The sequence below is a fragment of the Spermophilus citellus genome (genome assembly GCF_964194105.1).
Source record: "Spermophilus citellus genome assembly, chromosome: 13".
NCBI lineage: Eukaryota > Metazoa > Chordata > Mammalia > Rodentia > Sciuridae > Spermophilus > Spermophilus citellus.
The window spans coordinates 47,090,222-47,110,987 of NC_138193.1; the positions used below are offsets into that span (position 1 = coordinate 47,090,222).

Here is a 20,766-nt window from a genome sequence, read left to right on the forward strand (position 1 = left end):
GCCTTTTGGAACTCAGTCTCATTTAACCCTTAAGTAATCTTATGAGTTATAAATTATTATCTATATTTCACATGCCTGTAAACCCAGTGATTCTTTCTCGAGAGTGATGTAGTAGGATCACAAGTTTGAGATGAACCTTGACAATGTAATGAGACCATGTCTCATAATAAAAACGTTTTAAAAAATGTAGATGTAACTCAGTGGTAAAGCACTGCTGTATTAAATTTCCAGTACTAGAAACAAACAAACTGATTCTATTCTTAAGAGTTTTTTTAATTAGAAATGACTATCAAATTCTATTAGCTGACTTTTTTAGTATCTGATGGTATAATCAGTTGATATCTTGAACAATTTTTAATTGTGACATATCATAGGCCACCAATATATTCTTTTATAATCTTATTTTGTTACAAATATATCGATCCTTTGATATCCTGTTCTGAGCTAGTTATTAATATTTTATGTACTTCATTTTACATTTAAACTTAGAAATGAGATAGAAGAATCATCATTGTCCATTAAAGAAAAAGATTTTTAAAGTATCTCAAATTTTAACATTAAAGTTGTAATTGTCAAAAAATGTATTGTGAGTTCTTCATATTTTTCTGTAAACAGTTTTAATAACATTGAACTTATCCATTCTTTTAAATGTCTGACAATATTCAGCTATGTGTCCACCTGTCCCAAAGCTTTTTAAAACAACATATCTTTATACAGCTTACCAATATTTATATGGCCTTATTTGAGTTTCCTATTTGCTCTTGTAAACCTTTGGGTAATTTAATTTTTTAAGAACTCACTCCTTCCTTTGGGTGTGCATATTTCATCAATGTAGATAACATGTAACGTTCTACAGTGTTTCTTTGTGTCTCTCTTGTTCCTGGGCTTATTGCTTCTTTCTCATCATAATTTTATATATTCTTTTGCTATACATTTTCCATAATTCATGCTTTGAAAAGTTTTCATTGGCCATTTAAAGAAGAATCAACTTTGAAAATTCATCCAATCCTGTTTGCTTTTGTTTTATATTATAGTGAATCCAGTTTTTATTGTTTATTGTTTTCCTAATTTCTTTCACTATTATTTTTGGTTACTATTTAATTATTTGTTTACTTTTGGTATCGGGATTGAACCCAGGGATGCATAACTACTGAGCCATATCCCCAGCTCTTTTTAAATGGTTTTTATTTTGAGATAGGGTCTTTCTGAGTTTCTAAGGGCCTCACTAAGTTTCTGAGACTGGCTTTGAACTGACCATTCTCCTGCCTCAGTCTCCCCAGCCACTGGGATTACAGGTGTGCACCAGGCCCACTATTAGTCTTCTCATTTCTTAAAAGGAGTATTTACTTCTATCTGTTTTTAATAGCAAAGGCATTTAAAGATAAAATACTCTATTGATCACAGATTTTATTGGGTATGTATATTTTGTTAAGAAGCAATGCTCCTTTTCAGTAACTTACATATCATTTGTAATTTCCCTTTGGTTCTAAGAGTTATCTAAGAGGGCTACTAAATTTTCTAATTTTCTTAGGAAGCTACCTAATAAGGCATTTTGGTTCCCCAGTATAACTTATTATAAAAATGTGATCCATTAAAAATCCTTATTTTTTTTCAATTTATTAAAATGTTTGGGTATCTTTTTCAAGGACTAAATTTCCTATAATGAATTCCTTCTCATTTGCAATTTCATGAATTCAATAATGCAAAATTTCTCCAAAAGGAATTTATCCATGTGAGCATACAAAGATAAATGCGTAATCCTCATACACTTTGAAGTGAGGTAAAATTTTGTTGAATATTTTAAATATACATAGTAGTAATTTCCTTATGCCACTTTTTTCTTATCACAGCAGATGACTTTCACTATGAACACTTCCACTTTTTATTTCATTTCTTAGCCATCCTTACTAGAAACTGGGATAGCTAAGGGCACACTATGTTGCTATATACTGCTATGAATTGTTCTTCAATTCAGACAGTGGAGTGAATATGTTTGATACAACTGGCTTTGATATAATTTTTTTTTCTCTCAGTTCCACATTTTGCTTTAGATATTATTTATGGAGTGTAAATCTAATATTTCCACATCTCTTTCTCTTTTTTTTCTTAGTTATGTCCTCCAAGAATTAAATCACATCAGTCCTAACATTAAGATTTCAATCCAGGGTAGGGAGTGATCTGTTTTGATAAACAGCCATAATATTACAGGGAAATAATACCATGTAAAGCTTCCATCACAAAAATCACACTTGTAGAAGATTTTTTAAAATCAAACAGGAACAATAGGTACAATAAAACACATAGCTATTAGGAGACATTGAAGGGATGCTAAGACTAGTTGCCAAGATAACTCACTATAAAACTCAACAGTGTTAAGCATTCTACCACATTAGTTGAACAAAAGTGAACAAATATGAATTATTCCATGTACTTTTATTACTCTGAAAAAATAATACACTGTTTTTATCTGACCAAAGAACTTTAGAGACTTGGACTAAGAGATACATGGGAATGTCAACAAATTTAAATTGCAATCATATATGTGTGATGGTTTTGATAGGCCAAATTGAAAAGAAAAATATAAATATATAAAACTTAAGAAATTAATGGTAGTATAACACTGTATCATACTTATCGAGTATTGGCCTATGACTAGTATGAGCCTAAATATATAATACATATTAAAATAGAAAAATATGAAAACCACCTTTACTCAACATTTGCTTTATGCCACATACTTGTTACTTCCACCTATCTGATATAAATTTACATGTACTCTGAAAGGGAAATTTAGAGACTAAGAAAAGACTACTCAGTTTTCAGCTGTTCTCATGAAAGTATATTTCAGATCAGATAGTTGTTAACTCCAAAACATCTCCTAAACTAGACTTTCACAAACAATTCATGATGAAAGATTGTATTCTTATAATTCTAAAATCTTATAAATCAAAGCTTTTGAAATACAACAAAGTGAATAATTAAAATTTTGTTAAATATGAAAAATCCAACTCCAAATTTTATTTTTAAATTTAACATACAAAATTACTTTGTCGGATTGTTAAAAATTTTTGAAGTGCTTTTCCTCAATCTTATGCTTAGTACTATGCACTAATAAAGAATCCATGGATTAGCCTGGTCAACAAACCATAATCAGAGTAGGCAGCCAATATATTACCAAACAAGAACCTATTGGTATTAGTATTTCTTAAAGAAATTATTGTTTCTGTTTTTGTGGAGCGTTTGTTTCTTTGTTTGTTTGTTTGTTTTTGCAATGCTAGGGATCAAACCTGGGCCTTCAGCATACTAGGCAAGTATTCTACCACTGAGCTACATAATACCCCAAACCCCTTAGAGAAATTTTTATAGGGCTAACAAGAATCATAACCAAATGGAAAATATGCATTAATGTAAGGAAATATTTCACCATTTAAAATATGAAGACGTCCACATCTAAGCCCTGAAACTATTAGTGTATTACCTTTATCTGCAAAAGGGACTGTATAGAGGTAATTAAAGTGTAAAGATGGTGAGAATGCACTGGAATACCTGGGTGGGCCCAATGTTATCTCAAGGTCTTCATAAGAGAGAGACAGTGAAGAGTCAGAGAAGGAGGTCTGACAATAGAAGGTGAAGTCAGAAGGGGGAGAGAGAGAGAGAGAGAGAGAGAGAGAGAGAGAGAGAGAGAGAGATAGATAATCTAGGGGTGCTGTGCAGCTGGCTCTGTGGAAGAAGGAGATGGACGAAGAAGGAGGAAGGTGCCGCAAAAAGGATGCAGGTGGTTTCCAGGCACAGAAAACAGCAAAAACTAGATGATCCTGTAGAGCCTCCTTAAGAAATACAGCCCTACAAAAGCCTTAATTTGGGGGGACTTCTCACTCTTGGAACTATGAGATAATAAATTTATATGGCTTTCAGCTGCTAAATATAACAATGATAACTTGTTATAGCAGCAATTAGAAACTAAAATATTTTTGAAGCTAGAAAGTGGGAATCTCATGGTAATAAATACCATTTTAGATATTTTAGTAGAAGGGAGCTGTTGTATTAGTAAGGGGCAAAGGCTAGACGAATTTTGAAAAGTATGATAGAAAAATTCTAGATTTCCCCAGATTGTTTTAAAAAACATGGATGTTAAATGCTTGGCTTGTGAGAGCTTAGAAGAAAGTGAGGAGCTCATGCAGAAAACCTTTGTCATCTTGGAGAATACTTAAATTATCATAAACAGATTGGTAGAAATATGGACATTAAAAGAGACATTGGTGAGGGCTCAGAAGGAAATAAGGAACATGTTATCAGAAATTAGAAGAAAGGAAATCTTTATTAAATAGTGGCAGAAGGCTCAGCTGAATTGGTTCCTCCAAAGTCAAGAAAACAGAATTTTAAGTGATGAACTTAGATGTTTAGCTGAGGATATTTCTAAGCAAAGTGTTGAAGGAGTGGCCTTTTTTCTTACTGCTTATAGCTAAATGTAAGAGAAAAGAGGTAAACAGAAGGGAGAATTGTTAAGCTCAAAGGAATCAGGACTTGATGATTGGGAAAATTCTCACTCTGCAAAGATTGCAAAAGACACTAAAATTAGAAGACTCACTTTCAGGAAAACATGTTTGGAAAGAAAGCCAATTGCATGACTGAATAATGTTCTGCTAGTGCCTTGTAAGGATAAAAAGCTCAGAGCATTCAGTCACATAGAGGCTTCTGTGAAGAGATCAGGCATGTGATTCATGAACTACGTAAGCCATTTCAATAATGGGAAAAATGGAGATGGAATTATCCAAGAAAGATCTGTGAAACAGACTATTTTCTCATGGAATAAATTCCAGACACACATGAGAAAATCACAGAGTTCTTGGGATTATTAGTAGAAACACTGTCAATGTGGATTGAAATAGAAAGGAAAAGAGTCAAATTCAAAAAAGTTAGGCTCCCCAAATTCCACCTGTAAGGGATGAGGTGACAACAATATTCAACTGACAATCTGTGCAGCCCTTTATGAAAAAGAAGTGATACCCAGGTTACAGACCCAGCTCCTGAGGATACAGGGTTATTCACAGGCCTTTAAAATCTAATGGAGTTTTTCCAGGTGGATTTCTAAATTTCTTGAGGCTGATAACTTTTTTCTCTTGCACTTTCTTCCTTTTTGAATTGAAACATTGGTAACTGCTATCTTTTATCTGTCCCACCACTTCACTTTGGGAGCATATAATTTGCTCTGCACTTTCACAGGCACAAAGAGGAACTTTGATCAAGGATAGATAACAAATAGATTCTTACCTATAGCTAATTTCAGGTCAGAAATACTTTCATATTGAAATTAGGTGAGATTTTGGACTTGTTGCTATAATGGATCAAGACTTTGGGGGACTTGGGTATCTACTGAATATTTTTTCCTCATGGGAAGAAATATGAGTCTTTGGGGGCCTGTAGACCGACTGTGGCAGGCCAAATAGTGGTCACCCTCAAACATCCATGTTCTAATCCTTGGAAACTGTACACAAGTTGCCTTAAATGGCAAAAGGGGCTTTTCAGATGTGACTAAGTTAAGGATCTTGAGATGAGGAGATTTTTCTAGCATAATATCAGAATCCTTGTGTAGAAGAAGGCCAGAGACAGGGTCATTGTAAAAGAGCAGATATGAGAAAAAACATAGAGGTCAGAGAAAGAAAGAAATTTGAAGATGCTCTATATTACTCTCTTTAAATATGGAGCAAGGGGCCAAAGAAAGCCAAGGGTTTCTGGGAACTGTAAAAGGCAAAGAAATGGTTTCTGCTATAACCTCCAGAAAGAATACAGCCCTGCCCATACCTTGACTCTAGAACTTTTGACCTCTAAGGCCACCATACAATAAATTCACATTGCTTTAAGCCAGTAACTTTCTGGTAATTTGTTACAGCAGCTATAACCAATAGAAATAGCCTCTAACCTAATTTGATATAATAATTCTCTAAAAATGTACCATAAAAGATTAAATTTTCATATTTCAAGAGTTTCAGACTTAACATAGAAGAAAACATGCTTGTTAAGACACACAAAAAATTAATTTTCAAAACTTAAAATCCTGAGGATATTTTTTTCCTGTTGACAATCATTTTGTAGAAATGTAACAACTGTGACAACACAAAAATGGAACGCATCATCCAACAAGATGAATTGTGCCTTGTGAACTGAAAGAAAAGTAATTCAATAAATATTGCTCTTAAATAGTCAATCGTTTTTCCTACCTGTGCATTAGTGTCTGAAATTGAGCAAGGGATGGTTTATTTAGACTTTGAATTCATTACAGCAAATGAGGGCCCCCTTCACCAAGGCCCTCCCTCTTCAATTATCTCATCAACTTAATTTCAAAAATCATACAAATAGCTTTTAAAAGCCACTTCAAATCATATATAGAGTAATGAGACAGGCCATGGTTCAGGAAATAATATATATTCAGTAATCAGTATTATAGCATGATTTATTCTCTTTTAAGGATTTTTCACTTCTTTGGATGATTATGATGGAATCACAATAGAACCCTAAACATGTAACGAGTATTGAAAAGCATCCCTTACCTGTGTAACCAGTGGCTCCAGCAGCCTTTCCACTGTTAGTGTCCGGATTTCCAAACTTTTGGGGTCCCATTTTAAAATGATAGGTGAAGTTGCCGAAGTCATGCTCCCTACAGAAACACACGTTATCAGTTAGAAATAATGGTCTTGGAAGTTAAACTAGTCCTGCAGGGGTTCCAAATGAACAAATCATTGAAACTTCAACACATTTGAAGATTATGTTTTTGATCCAGTCTTGTCAGTTAGAGATAAGGAAACCAGAACCAATGTGGTAAGAGGTGGAATGTTGGAATCAGATTAAAAAATGGAAGTGTCTTGAGCATCTGTGTACATCGGACCAACTTTAGGGACCCAATTGTCACTGGACTGTTTCATTTACCCAGCGTTTAAGTCCACAGTCCTATCTGCTTTCTGGGAAAGACTTAGATCTTCCCATTATATAACTTATGGTGTTAAGATAGAGAGTCAAACCAGGGAGCAATGAAGTCTCAGCATGATACACATTATGATCAATGAATCCTGAGTGTGAGAAATGAAGAAGGGACATTGAAGTCAGTCTGGAGGGGACCAACCAAGACTACCGTAAATCCATTATTATCACCAAATTGCAGAACCCCATGTCATTAACAAAGACTGAATGTTTTCTTCATAAGTGACTACTGAGGTTATCAATTGCTTGGGACAACAGGGTTTCATTCTCTTAAACAGCAAAGATATCTTGCAAATTTGTTGCAAAGGGCTCTGAAAATGAGCTTATAGCTATTTACATATTTTCTGATTAGTCACTGCATTTACATTCTTGTCCCATAAAATTAGTATCTGATAAGGTTATTTATCTCACTCTCAAGTGCCCAAGTTTCACTAACAGGCATGCAGCAGGCTCTCACATATCAAGCACTAAATGTGGTCCTGGCCATACTCTATAATAAAGTATTCATTCTATCAGGGGTCTCTTTCTTATCAAGAAATTGCTGAATGTATTTTGAAATGTAACCACTGGTCAAGCAATCTCAGATTCCCAAAACTAGATCTAAATCATTTGTCTTAATTCCCCCATAAATCAAACTGTTCATGGTTATTCTATTCCTTTTTTAAAATATTTATTTATTTATTTATTTATTTATTTATTTATTTATTTATTTTAGTTTTTGGCGGACACAACATCTTTGTTTGTATGTGGTGCTGAGGATCAAACCCTGGCCGCACGCATGCCAGGTGGGCGCACTACTGCTTGAGCCACATCCCCAGCCCTCTATTCCTTTAAATCAATGTCTCTGTTCAATTCCATTTTTATAAGTCAATGTAGATGATTATTTCTACTAGAGTTAGCACCACAAAGAAGGTCTATCACAATAAGCACTAGTAGCCAAATCCTTCTTCACTGGCCCTCCTATAGCTAAATCTTTAGGCAAAAATACCCAACCGAATTGCTTCAGGGGGAAAAAAAAAAGAAGAAGGTGAAGACACAGTGTTCTGGTATTTTAACTCTTTGAAATGCCACGTTTTAAATAAACTAAGCACAGCAATCCAACTATTCAGACTGATTTAGATTTGGTTTCCTTTACAACAACAATAGTTGGCACTAACATACTGCCTATCCTCCAAAAACCTAAAAACACTTTACACATTTCCCATTCACACTAACAGCTTCCACAAAGCAGCTCTAACAGGCACAGAATTCTGCTGCTGGGCAGCACACCTTCTCATGCTGTGGCAGGATGAAGATGCCAGACGCTTCCTGCACACACTGGGATATATTTTCATCCCCACTCATGTCAGACCCTATCTCAGTGATTTGGGCCCAGTATTTATGATGGTTATCACAAGTTTCTAGGGAAGTTCCCTAAGAATCTTCTTCAAACTCTGATGGAATAATGGGTGGCATAATAGTGACAATGAACAAGGAGATCCTTGGAAAAGATGAGTAACCAGTCATCACTTTAACATGAGGGTGGAAAGGACATGGTGTGGTTGTATAGAGAATGTCCATTAACATGGGCATACTAGTATATACCACATGGTGGGTCAAGGAAGATACCAAGTCTATTTTAGAGATTTCCAGATACATAACTTCGCAAAACTGATACTCAGAAAATCCTGGAATGAGAACCAAAAATGCTGGCATAACTGCAACAGAAACATAATTCAAGCAAAAATGAGCAATATTCCCAAACAACAACAACAAAAAACCTTCAAGCCATCTATGAGCCTAAGGAGCAGCATTAGTCATAGCTTGAGTCCTAAAGATCACAGAGGTCCTATAAATATAAAAATGAAAGAATAAGAACAAATCACTCAACTTAATTTGTTGCCTTGGGGACAAATCTTCTTAGTCATTTCTTAAGGCACAGGTAACATTCAATAGCAAAAAAAAGCATGAAAATTTACATAGAATGAATTTGTCAAAGGTGAAGACTTAGTCATAGAACTTTGAGTGCTACTTTCCCTAGTCATGCTTTTTTTTTAATATAGTTGGGACTAAAACCAGTTCCCCTGTCTCTATCCCATAATCTTTTCACCATTTGTGTTACTCCCTCATTAACAAAGACCAAAGTAGGAGCAGAAGTGGGCCACAAAATCTCTACTGCTAATCACAGGATGTTGATATCAAAGATTCCCATTGAATAGCCTCTGAGGAGCATCTTAGCTTTAACTCCATGCTAAGCTATTGAGCAGAGAAAGATAAATAGCTTCCCTGGCTGCAGTGCATGAGCTGGTATAATCCTCACAATCTGCTGTTTCTAGAAGGAATGCGTCTGTCCTGCTATTTTGAGTATACTTGATTGCTTTCTGCCATATGTACTAGACTTTGTATTAGAAACATTTCCTCATCAAAGCCCTGGGCTAGTTAAAATTACATAAAAATGGAAAAAAATATTCTATTCCAGGTTAGCAATCATAGCCATAGTCTTCCAGATTCACCTATTGATCTTTGCCTCCAGAGTTCTAATAAGAACAAAAGAGTAGAAAAAAGAAAGGTCAGGCATTCTCTAGAGCAAAGAAGAGAGGCAACTATACTTAGTACATAGAACTGACAATTGGGCACGTGGCCCCCATGATAAGTACATGCAATGAAGCTGATTTCCTGAGATTTTCATCCCGTTGTACATTCAATATTTGTTAATTGTATAAAGGGCAAAGAAAACCTATAGGCTTTTAAGATAGATTGGGTGATTTTTTTTCAGTAAATAGTCATTCCTTTCCTACCTAACTTCCATAAGAAAAGAATAATTCTCTGAGCCATTGACATTGAACAATGGAACACAAGAAAATATGATGTGAGTAGACACTGGGAACGTCCTTACTTAGCTGGGCTTGCGCTTTATGCTACTACTTTCTGTCATGAGAATCATTTATAATTACTGGCTCAAAAAGAAAGAAAGAAAGACATGGAGTAAACAAGAATCTAAGATGCAGCTGGACCCAAACCTAGCTGTTCAGTCAATCCCCAATCAAACCATTGATGCAAGATCAAGCAATTAATGCTAGTTGTTGCACATGGTGTATACTACCAAGATTTTGCTATGAACTGTTACTCAGCAACAGCTAGCTAACACAGTAGCATGAAATATTATTTTTGTATGAACTTAAGCCCTATAGTTTTTCAGGTCTATCACATTGTCCAAATTTCTTGCCCTAAATCCAAGATTCCTTGTGAAAAAATCAGGATGATACATATTTTATGGGGTTTTTATGAGTCTTGCTTAATTTAGTAGATAGAAAGCATTCCAGTGTTTCTGAAAAATGTCAGTTATTTTTATTAATATTACTATTTTCCAAAATTTAAGTATATTTGACTTTATGTCTAGGGGAAACAGCAAAACACCAATTAGGCCCAGCTTTACACTCCTGTGTGTGGAACAAATTTATTCAACCAAGAAGGCAAGAGAATAAATCAAGTGTGTAGTAATGCCAGCCCTCATCATTCTGAGGAAATGATACATAGTCTCAATTTCATACTACACATCTATACAATGAAGGCAGTCTGTTTTGTACACACACACACAAAGAATCTGTAGAAAGAAGGTAACTTTTTTTCTTGTTGGTTTGGATTGGAAAAAAAAATCCCATTTTACTGCAGAGGGAGACTTAGAATATAGACTTAGCACAGTGAAAGAGCAAAAAATAAGGATTGTGAATAACAAAACTCAACACAGTTGCCTTCTCCCATACATCACAGTTCTACAAGCACAAGAGAAAACTCCTAGAATTCATTCAATCTTTCAGAAGACTTTCTTCTTGGAAAGCATCAAATTGTGCATCCATAAAAGGTGATAACACAGCCCACTTGGTAATGTTTTTGATAATTTCAGACTGGTGATAAGGAAGAGGGGTAGCCAGGATGCCAGTCTCCTATAATAACAAAGATAAAACATTCAAAAAGACAACTCAGAGTGAAATGAGCTCCCCTATTAGCAACCAAGATCCAAGTGCCTTCTTTTCTTGGACAGTGTCCTGACAAGTAAAAGCTGCTGAGGACAAGTACCCCAAAGAACGCTCCCAAATGCCACATGTGTTAATGCCATGCATCATTCCCTGAAAATATTCCACTTTCAAACCTCCTGGAAAATGTCTTCGGAGTCCTCTGTCAGTCCTCCTGACAGCTTTTTTGCTGCTGTGACTAAGGGACCTGAGCAGAACAGCTGTAGAGGAGGAAAAGTTCATTTGAGGGCTCTCGGTGTCAGAGGTCCTTAGTCCATAGAATGGCAGTTAGAATCCTCTGGGCTCAAGGTGAGGCTAAAAGCGTGGAAAAGTGTGGCCGGAAAGTGTGGCACAAGGAAGCAGCTCACATGATGATAAGGAAGCAGAGGGAGAAACTGCAAGCACCTGATTCAAAATATAGACCCCCATAGCCACGCCCCAAATGAACTCCTTCCTCCAGCCATACCCCACCTGCCTCCAGTTACTACCATACGTTCATCCAGTCAGGGATTAATTTACTGAATAGTTTAAGACTATAATACAATCATTTTTCTTCCCAAACCTTGCATCGTCTCACACTGAGCTCTTAGGGGATACCTCACATCTGAACCATAATACCTCCTGAGTTATCGCTCTTCCTCCTGTTGCTCTTTTGTAACCAGTTGTCAAGGGTGCTTCCTAGTTGCTGAGGAGGGCTGCATGAACCTGCTTTCTCTCTACAGGCTTCAGCTTCAGACCCTCTTCGTGAATCTCTCTCGTCACCAACACTGAGCACCACTGCCAGTGAATTCCATGAGGCTTTATTATATGAAAAGCTCATTTCAGAAAACATTAATAACTAATAATACCTGTTATTATCAGACAGGTGTGGAGGGAATTCACCCATCTCCTCACTTTCAAGGTTGACTAAGTGACTTGAGCTTCAGTTTCATCTACTTGTAAAACAAGGAGGGCAACAACCTTATTAATGGATTTGTTCTGAAAAATCAATGGATAATTGTAGATGTAGAAGTGATGGATTTTCTTCATTGCAATGTTGTCTACACAATTATCATCCTAGTCATAAGACATGTATCAGGATGGGGTGCTGCTGAAGATTTTGCATAACAAGATGCCTGAAAACAGATTTATTGTGAAAAGGAGAGGAAGAACAATTTCTAAATTTGTTTAGCATTCAAGAATCAAGCCTGGAAAATGTGAACCATATTGCTCCTTCTCTAAGTAATGAAATGCTAGTTAATGAGATTTTCATATGATTACCTCACATATACAAATGGGGAAACAAGCATAAAAGAGTTAAGAAAGTTGCTCAGGATCATACAATATTGAACCTAAATTGTCTTGACTTCAGAGTGTATGCTCTTATGATATGGTTTAATACTTCTAGAGAGAATCCTGACCCTTAGGCTTATTCAAATTTTAGCTTGGGGACTCTGAATCATGAGAAAGAGAGAGATATAGACAGGAATAATAAAAAATAAAAACCTAGGAGCCAGTCCCTTCTTCAGGGAAGTGGAGAGGAAGGGATAAAAAGGAATGTTAGAGTAGAAGAGGGGTATATCATCAGCAAGTGCCTAACACACACATGGAGCTCATGGGAAATGTGGCCCTACTCCTGGTTGAGACAGGGCAGGTCTTGTGTTCTGTTTCCCCAAGCCACCTTTGGTCCTGTGTGGTAAGCATGGGATATTGGCTATAAAGCTAACCCAGCTAGTGCAAGACAGGGCTTTGACAAAATCAAGACAAGACCCTGTGATGAGTTATGTCATGTAGACAAAATTTTGCCCACCCCATGACCATGACCCCTTCTGTTATACTTATGAATATGTTACATTACTATGGTAAATGGCAAACTGCAGATCTTAAACAGGGAAATTACCCTGTATTGTCCAACATAATCAAACTGAGACTTTAAAAAGCATAATATTTGCTTGGCTATGGGAAGAATAGGGAATAATAGAGATAAAGCAGAATTGGATGTCAGACATGTGAGGCAGAAGGGGAAGGCAGAGAGACAGGAATTGGAAGGCAGCTGGTAAAGGGGTGGCAGAGAAAGCATGAAAAGGAAAGCAGCAGCCTCTGAGAGCTAAGTGTGTTCTGGCTGAAAGCCAGCAAGGAAAGGGGATCTCAGTCTTACAACCACCAGGAACTGCAGTTGGTAAACATCATGAATAAGAATGGAAGTGGAGCCTTCATAAGGAAACATGAACATGTATCAACACCTTGATTTCAGCCTTGAGAGATGTTAAGAAGAGGATCCAGTCAAGTCTACCTGTGTTTCTGACCGTCAGAGACTGAGACACTAAATTTGTGTTGATTAAAGATGCGAAATTTATGGTAAACTTTTACTGCCACAATAGGAAAATACCATAAGTGGTTCTCAAATTCTCTTAGTCTGGAGTAGATCTGAGAATTTGGATCTGTAACAAATTCCCAGATGATGATGCTAGCACACTGCTGGCCAGGAATCACTTTTGAAGAACCTCTCTTTTAGTAATAAACCATAGTCTTACATGCCATGGGCAGGAGTGATCCGGAAAATATGGAATAACACTGTGGAGACCAGAAGACCAATAATAATAACACCTATTTTGGGAAAATTAAAAATAAGTATTCAAAATATGTTGTCTGAAATATGATAGTGAATAAGAATAGATAATGGTCAGGCAGTGGGCCCCAGTTAAGGTCTTATTCACAGGCAGAGACCACACTAAGAGGCTAACTGGTATAAATATTAATGTGCACCATCAAGGTCTTTTTCAAATGTAAAAGACCACAACATTCCAGCCACCTGCTCTGACCCCAAAAGGCAAGAGAATGAAAGGAGAGAGTGAACCCAGATGGGAGTTACAGAAGGATTAAAACTCAGGCTAAAAGAAACAACCAAGAGCCTTGATACTTTTCAATGCCTGTTCAGCATAGATTTTGATGAATGCTCATACCCCAAAATCATATAAGCCTATTAGCTAGCACACCAAAATGGGTTTTCCTAGTCTCCAACCCCTCTCTCATCTTCTCACTTAAATAAATCCTGCTCCATTTACTCTTCTTTTCCATTATTGTCTGTGGATTTTATTCTTCAAATTTGCAAGCAAGAACCCAGAAGGCAATTGGTGAAATGGGAAATCTAGTCTCATCTCAAAACTCCAGTTTCAATAGTAGTTCCAATTTTCTGTTACTAATAAAGAATAGGACCTATAACACCCAAGTACCCTACTGTAAGAGAGGCTTTTTCTGGAGTTGAAGTTAAAGGAGAAGTAAAGTGAGACCTGACTTCCGTTGCACATACTCTGCTACAGTGGAAGCCGGTCTAAATGGAGGTAAGAGATGGAGGGTACTGGGTTCACTCCTTCTTGGGGTACCCTTTATATAAAGATGGCCTGCATAATGAACAGACCATGGAAAGATATTGTTACTTGTTTTCAATAATTAACTCTGCTCATTTTACACTTGTTTCCTCTTACTTTGACTACAAGGAGAGAATGTATCACCCATCACTCTCCTTTACAAAACTATTCAAAGCCCTGGCTCGGTGAACTGAGAGGTGACCCAAGTTGCAAGTCACTGCTGCAATTATAGGATCTGTCACCACTTTTATTCAAAACAAAGTGATAGGCAATTTTCAAATAGTCTGCTATTTGTGGAAGGGGTGTGGGGCAAACTGCTACTGTTAAGTGAGGTTTAACACTCCCCTCAAGTACTATAGTATCTGTAAAACCTCTATTACAGCAAATCCATACCTTTTAACGAAACACTCAAAGAGACTCTGCTGAGCAGAAGTATCATTCTAATAATTTGAAAAGGCTACGATAACACTTCTGTAAATGCATAAATGCATACTAAGGAATGCCTTAATAATTTTTAAAAACACATATTAACTATCAAACTATTATATCTTTCTCAGTGCCTCTTTTTGCTTATACCAAATAAATACAACTTAACTAAAAAAGAGACATATATGAAGAAAGCTCCACATCTCAACCCCTTCCAGGGGATAAATTGAGGCTAATAGTATATAGTTAAGAGTTGCTGATTAAAAAGAAATAACTATGTCCATGTCTTGTTTATGTGGGTTTTTATACTTACAACAAAAATAATATGTGCCAACTTAATAGAAATTCACTACTTCTGGAGTATGCTATTTGGAAGTCAATAATTTGAAATTAAAAATGAAAGCTAATCTGACAAATTCATTTCCTTGATTCTCACTGCATTCATAGTTCCACAATTTAAATTCATTTTGGAAGCATAAGCAAACTCAATCAACTCCTAAATTATGGATTTTTTTTCCATTTGGGTGTGAACATATAAAATATCAAGATAGGCAGTGCACTCCACATGTTATGTCAGGTTTCCAATGTCCTAATGAGAACTCAAATTGCTAAACAAAATGTATGTGGCCAAATGTTAACATTATTCTATTTACTCATTATTCTGCAATTCAGATTTGGGCAGTAGATCACAACAACCCAAAATCAGAGCTGTTAATATTCCAGATAACATATTTTGAGGAATTATCTTTACAGTCCAAAAGTAACTTCAAATTATTTAATAGAAGCATGGCTTCTTTGGCAATTAACCTATTCTCTGTCCCTCTAACCTCCTGTAAATTAGAATTCCATATGCAATGATTATATAACTCCAATCTCCCACCAGAATCTTAACATTTCATTTTCAGAGTACAGCAAAATAGCCACCAAATTGTCCTCCTTTAGATGTCTGTATAATTCAGTCCTAACTAATTATCTTAAATGTTCCTCTTCTAGGGAACTGGAATGATTGACTGCTTAATTCTCCAGCTAGTCAAAGTACTCTTTGTAACCAAGCCAGTGCTTCTGCGTTCTAACCCTCAAAATAAGTTCTGCTCCAACTCAGCTTGGGCCACTTCATAACATGAGATTCAGGACTCTTCCCAAAGCTCCTACCTGCAAGACCTTCCTTCTCATCCTCTGACATCTAAATGCTGGTACCACAATGTACCTTTTTCATAACTCTTAAAACACGTCTGCATTTACAGTCCTAACAGAAGATCTTAATATTTTCTCTTCACTGGCCCATGAAGAAATGGACATTCCTTTGACTTAGACTATTAACTCATTGGGGCAAAAATGAAGATTGTTCCTTTTTTTCTATCATCTCTAAGACACAGGAGGGTATTAGGTCCTTTGCAAATATTGAACAAGTACACACATAGGATATAAGATCTAAGGTATTTACCTATATTTTTTAGTATCAATTCTTTATCTTATGAATTGAGCACACTATTTCCCCAAGATTATAGTTTTTAAAATGTCTTTCAGAAATACTTTTAGACCTACCGTTTGTTTAATACTTCCTAGGAACTTCAAACAAATGATATCATGATAATTGTTTAGAGAATATCATTTATACTCAGGTTTCTTTTTATTTAAGTACTTTGGAAAAACAGATGCCTGAAGTACTTAAGCTGGATCAGTAATGTTTGTTTATATGCTTTAAAACTGGGTTCCACTCTTGTTCAGGAACATGTTAACTTTGGGGCTTTTTTCAGGAAACAAGTGAGATCTACTTTCGTTGAAGTCACTTCTGCCTCTTAGGAAGCCTTTCTTCTCATCAACCCAAATTGCCTTTTGTCTTCAAGGCTGTGTTAGGTTCCATCAGCTTCATGAAGTCTCCCTGTATATGAAGGCCCTTGTGACTTTTCCTTTCTCTGTATTCCACCAATACTTAAAATGGCTGCCACTAGTATTTTGCTTGAACACAAGTTGACTTATATTGTTCTCTATTTGTTTAATGTAAGTTCTTTTTCTTCTAAACACACCTAAGGACAACAGCCTCTGCCCCTTCACAGTGTCAGATATTTACTAAAATTGTACTAAAGCTGGGCTCGGTGGCACATACTTGTAATCCTAGCAGCTCGGGAGGTTGAGGAAGGAGGATTATGAGGCACTAAGGAACTCAGTGAGACGCTGTCTCTAAGTAAAATATAAAAAAGGGTTAGGGATGTGGTTCAGTGGATAAGTGCCCGAGTTCAGTCCCTGTTTTTTTTTTTTTTTTTTAAACTGTAATAAGCACCTGTGGACTTGGAAATATATACATATATATTTGGAAGTATATCTATATTTGAATCATGACTACAAAAATAATGATCTTATGTGAAGAGTTTTGATTCAATGCACACCTTTTGAAGTCATTTATCTGAAAAAGCAAAAAATGTGGATTTCCTCCTAGAATGACTTCAGTATTCTAGCACAGAAGTCATATCCCATAACCCATGTCAAAATAGAAAGTTCACTGTCCCTTGCCTCATTCATTTATCCATCCATCATTCATTCAGTGCATATGTACTAACCTGCCAGGGCGTGAATAGCCCTGCCAGAAGCTATGGGAAACACTCAGGTGAATTATGTTTGCTCAATTTTGATTGATATTTGTAAAAGCAGAAACTACTCACCAGAGAGCTTTGCTTAGAGAGTGAGTTTAGCTGGGACCATCCTTCCATTTCAACAGGGCATTGAGATCAGGTAGTAATAACCAACAGCATTTGCTATCTTGATGGACTCATATTAGGTAGTTTGTTCAGCAGAATAATGAGGAAATAATAAGTACATTTTTTAATTAATGACATAAATACTCAAACCAGCAAGGAAGTCTATAAGAAGACACTGAATTAACTCCAGGATGGACAGTAAAAAAGAAAAAGTAATCATAATACAATATAAAAAAAAGTGAAGATATTTAAGTTGAAGCTATTTTAAACAGTGAAGAGATTATAAGAATACTTAATTAGTACCAAAGAATTTTTTTTTAATGGGGATTAAATGCAGGGATACTTAGCCTTAACCACTAAGTCACATCCCTAGTCCTTGTTTTTTTTTTTTTTTTTTTTTTTTTTTTTTTTTTTTTGTTGTTGTTGTTGTTGTTATTTTTTGGTACTTGGGGGCACTCAACCACTGAGCCACATCCCTAGCCCTACTGTGCATTTTATTTAGAGTCAGGATCTCACTCTTTTTCTTTTTTTTAAAGACAGGGTCTTGCTAAGTTGCTTAGAACCATGCCAAGTTGCTGAGGCCATCTTTGAACTTGTGATCCTCTAGCCTCAGCTTCCTGAGCCACTGGAATTACAGGCATGTGCCGAACTTGTATTATTTTTTTTTTTTTTAAAGAGAGAGTGAGAGAGGAGAGAAAGTGTGAGAGAGAGAGAATTTTTAATATTTATTTTTTAGTTCTCGGCGGACACAACATCTTTGTTTGTATGTGGTGCTGAGGATCGAACCGGGGCCGCACGCATGCTAGGCGAGAGCGCTACCGCTTGAGCCACATCCCCAGCCCCCTGAACTTGTATTTTTAAAGCAGGAGCAAATGGATTATTATATTGTATTTTAAAAGTCAAAGTTAAATCCACACATGTGCTGGTGACTTAATAAGGAATTAGACTGCAGAAACTCATAAGGAAATGATTTAAGCCTAATATCCCTGCCTCATGCAGTTTTCTCTGGAGTGAATGTAAACAGGTACTGCTTTGCATACAGTGGCAGCTATTCAAGAAGGGACAAAACTTGCCTGCATCTTGCTAGCTCTGTCCTTTCCAATTGAATTACAGGACTTGAGAGGTCATACCATATTAGAGTGATGATATTTGCCTAGAAGTCTTTTAAAGTGAGGATTGATATTTTAGCATTAGTGGTCTCAGCCCCTCCATAAATTACCTTGTTAAATCTGTTAATACAGAAAGTTGTAAGTGAAAAACAGAAATAATAACCCAGGTTTCCTTCTGGTCATCTGTGGCATTTAATTCAGTGTGTATGAGCCGAAAATAATAATAATAATAATAATAATAATAATAATAATAATAATAATAATACCACCTCAGGTGACATGCTTTTGTAAACACAAAAAAGTAAAATATCATGGCATTTAGGAAATGCAAATGTGGCTCTGTTAAGTCTCTACATTTGGAGGCAGTATGATCCTTACTACTAAATACATGATATTTACATTTCACAGCAAAAAAGATTTTCCTGAACACTCCCAATCAATGGTCAAAATTTATTAACATTAATAATAGTTTCAAGTTCTGTTCATCAAATCCTGGTGTTCCAGAGTAGATGGGAGCCCTCAATCATTGAGAGTGACAGCATGTATACAAGATGTCGAAGCAGGGGGTCACTAATTCATGCTGAGTGGTCACTCCTAGTAGCTGCTGTTGAGGTACTTCACACATATCACCTTATACTCTCTTCCCATTACTGTAAGACCACATGATGCTATACCAGGTTTGCAGGTTAATGGGACTAAACATAAGGATGTGAAGTCATTTTTTTCCAAGGTTAATTGTGGAATTCAACCACAATCTCTTCCAAATTTGTGTTTGTGGAACTTTCTAAAAATGTTCAGTACTTCATTTCACAGGTAGTAAAGTCTTAGGGAGAATACAGGCTAATAACTCCAAGAAGCTTCACAGAAATATACAGATAATAAATCCCTAATGTTTTAGCTAAAGAAATTAAAGTGTTTGGTGACTATTTTGGACCATTTAGTTCGCTAGGGAAAACCAACCCTTGACTCTTGGTGATACTCTTGGGATCTGAGAGAATGGACAATGGGTCTGATCCAATATGGTAGTTCTTTGTTTCATGCAAGTTCAAAAGACTTCATCAAATAATTCAAGACACTTGGGTATCAGCCATCTTCATTCCAAGGTGATCAGAATCACCTCGGATGACACAACTGCAAATTCATCAGCATCTGTTCTCACCTTTACCTCATTCTTAGTGCCTTAATGCGAGATGAGGCTTCTTTCTTCTTCCAATTACACCCCAATTCCAACCCTTCCTGCCGACAGCCTTAATTCACCAGCACACTTTCTTCTCTGTGTGCTCAACCCTTCCCCTAGCTCTTTACAGTCAATAGAAAGAAAGTCTTGTCCATCTAAAAATCTAAAACACACCCAAAGATTCCCTCGGCTTGCCACTCTTGACATTCTATATTTCCCTTTCCCTTCACAGCCCAGCTTCTTGAAAGGCTAGTCCATGATGCCTGTTCCATTTCCAGGCTACCTACTCACTCCCCATCCCACAACAATCTGGCTTCTGACCTCACCACTCCACCAAAATTAGCCCTTCAAAGTTACAAATGATCTCTCAGTTCCTGAAGCCAATGGACACTGTGTGGTTCTGCAGCTTATACACTAAAATTGGAAAGATGTGGAGAGGATTATCATGGTCTCTGGGCAAGGATGACAAGAAATTCATGCAGCATCCCCTATTTTTATAGTATGAACTCATTGTGTTATATATAGATATATATCTTGATATAGAGAATATATTTGCATATAGAAAAAAGTCTAGAAAGATACGTATCAGAATTTTAGCAGTAGTTATGCTGAGTGATGGGATTTAGGGTGACAAATACATAGTTTTTCAGTTCCTACATATTTGTGCAACTTATATAATAATCACACATCCTTTATCTAAATAAAAATAAATGTCATCTCAAAATATCCAGGGGCTCATTTCAGTTCCTCTTTGACCTTACTGCAGTATTCTGACGGTATTGCTCTTTCCTTGATGGTAAGCCACCACACTGTCTTAAGCTTCCTCTTCAGCATCTTATTCTTAGTCCTCTTTACAGCTTCCTCTTCTCCACCCATGCCTTCATAATGCCACCCTGAACTCCATCACCGACCCTCTTCCATCCCCACTCTTCACAGTGTCTAAGTGGCCTCATTCACATCAGTGGCTTATTTGATGCTGAAAATTCCCAAACCTTTTTCTGGCATTCACAGATCTTTCCTGAGTTCCAGCCTCCATATACAATT

General features: G+C 36.4%; 1 protein-coding gene across 4 annotated transcripts in view; it reads right to left on the reverse strand.

The window, feature by feature from the left end:
- CTNNA2 (catenin alpha 2) overlaps positions 1-6,650 on the reverse strand; it is a gene marked incomplete at its 5' end in the record, with an annotated part of 976,113 nt that extends 969,463 nt beyond the window's left edge. For all 4 annotated transcript variants that reach the window (XM_081264879.1, XM_081264878.1, XM_081264877.1 and 1 more), the window contains one exon: positions 6,549-6,650. In XM_081264879.1, the coding sequence (XP_081121005.1) occupies positions 6,549-6,650 (102 nt within the window). The remainder of the gene's footprint in view (positions 1-6,548) is intronic.
- Positions 6,651-20,766: the final 14,116 nt, after the last annotated feature.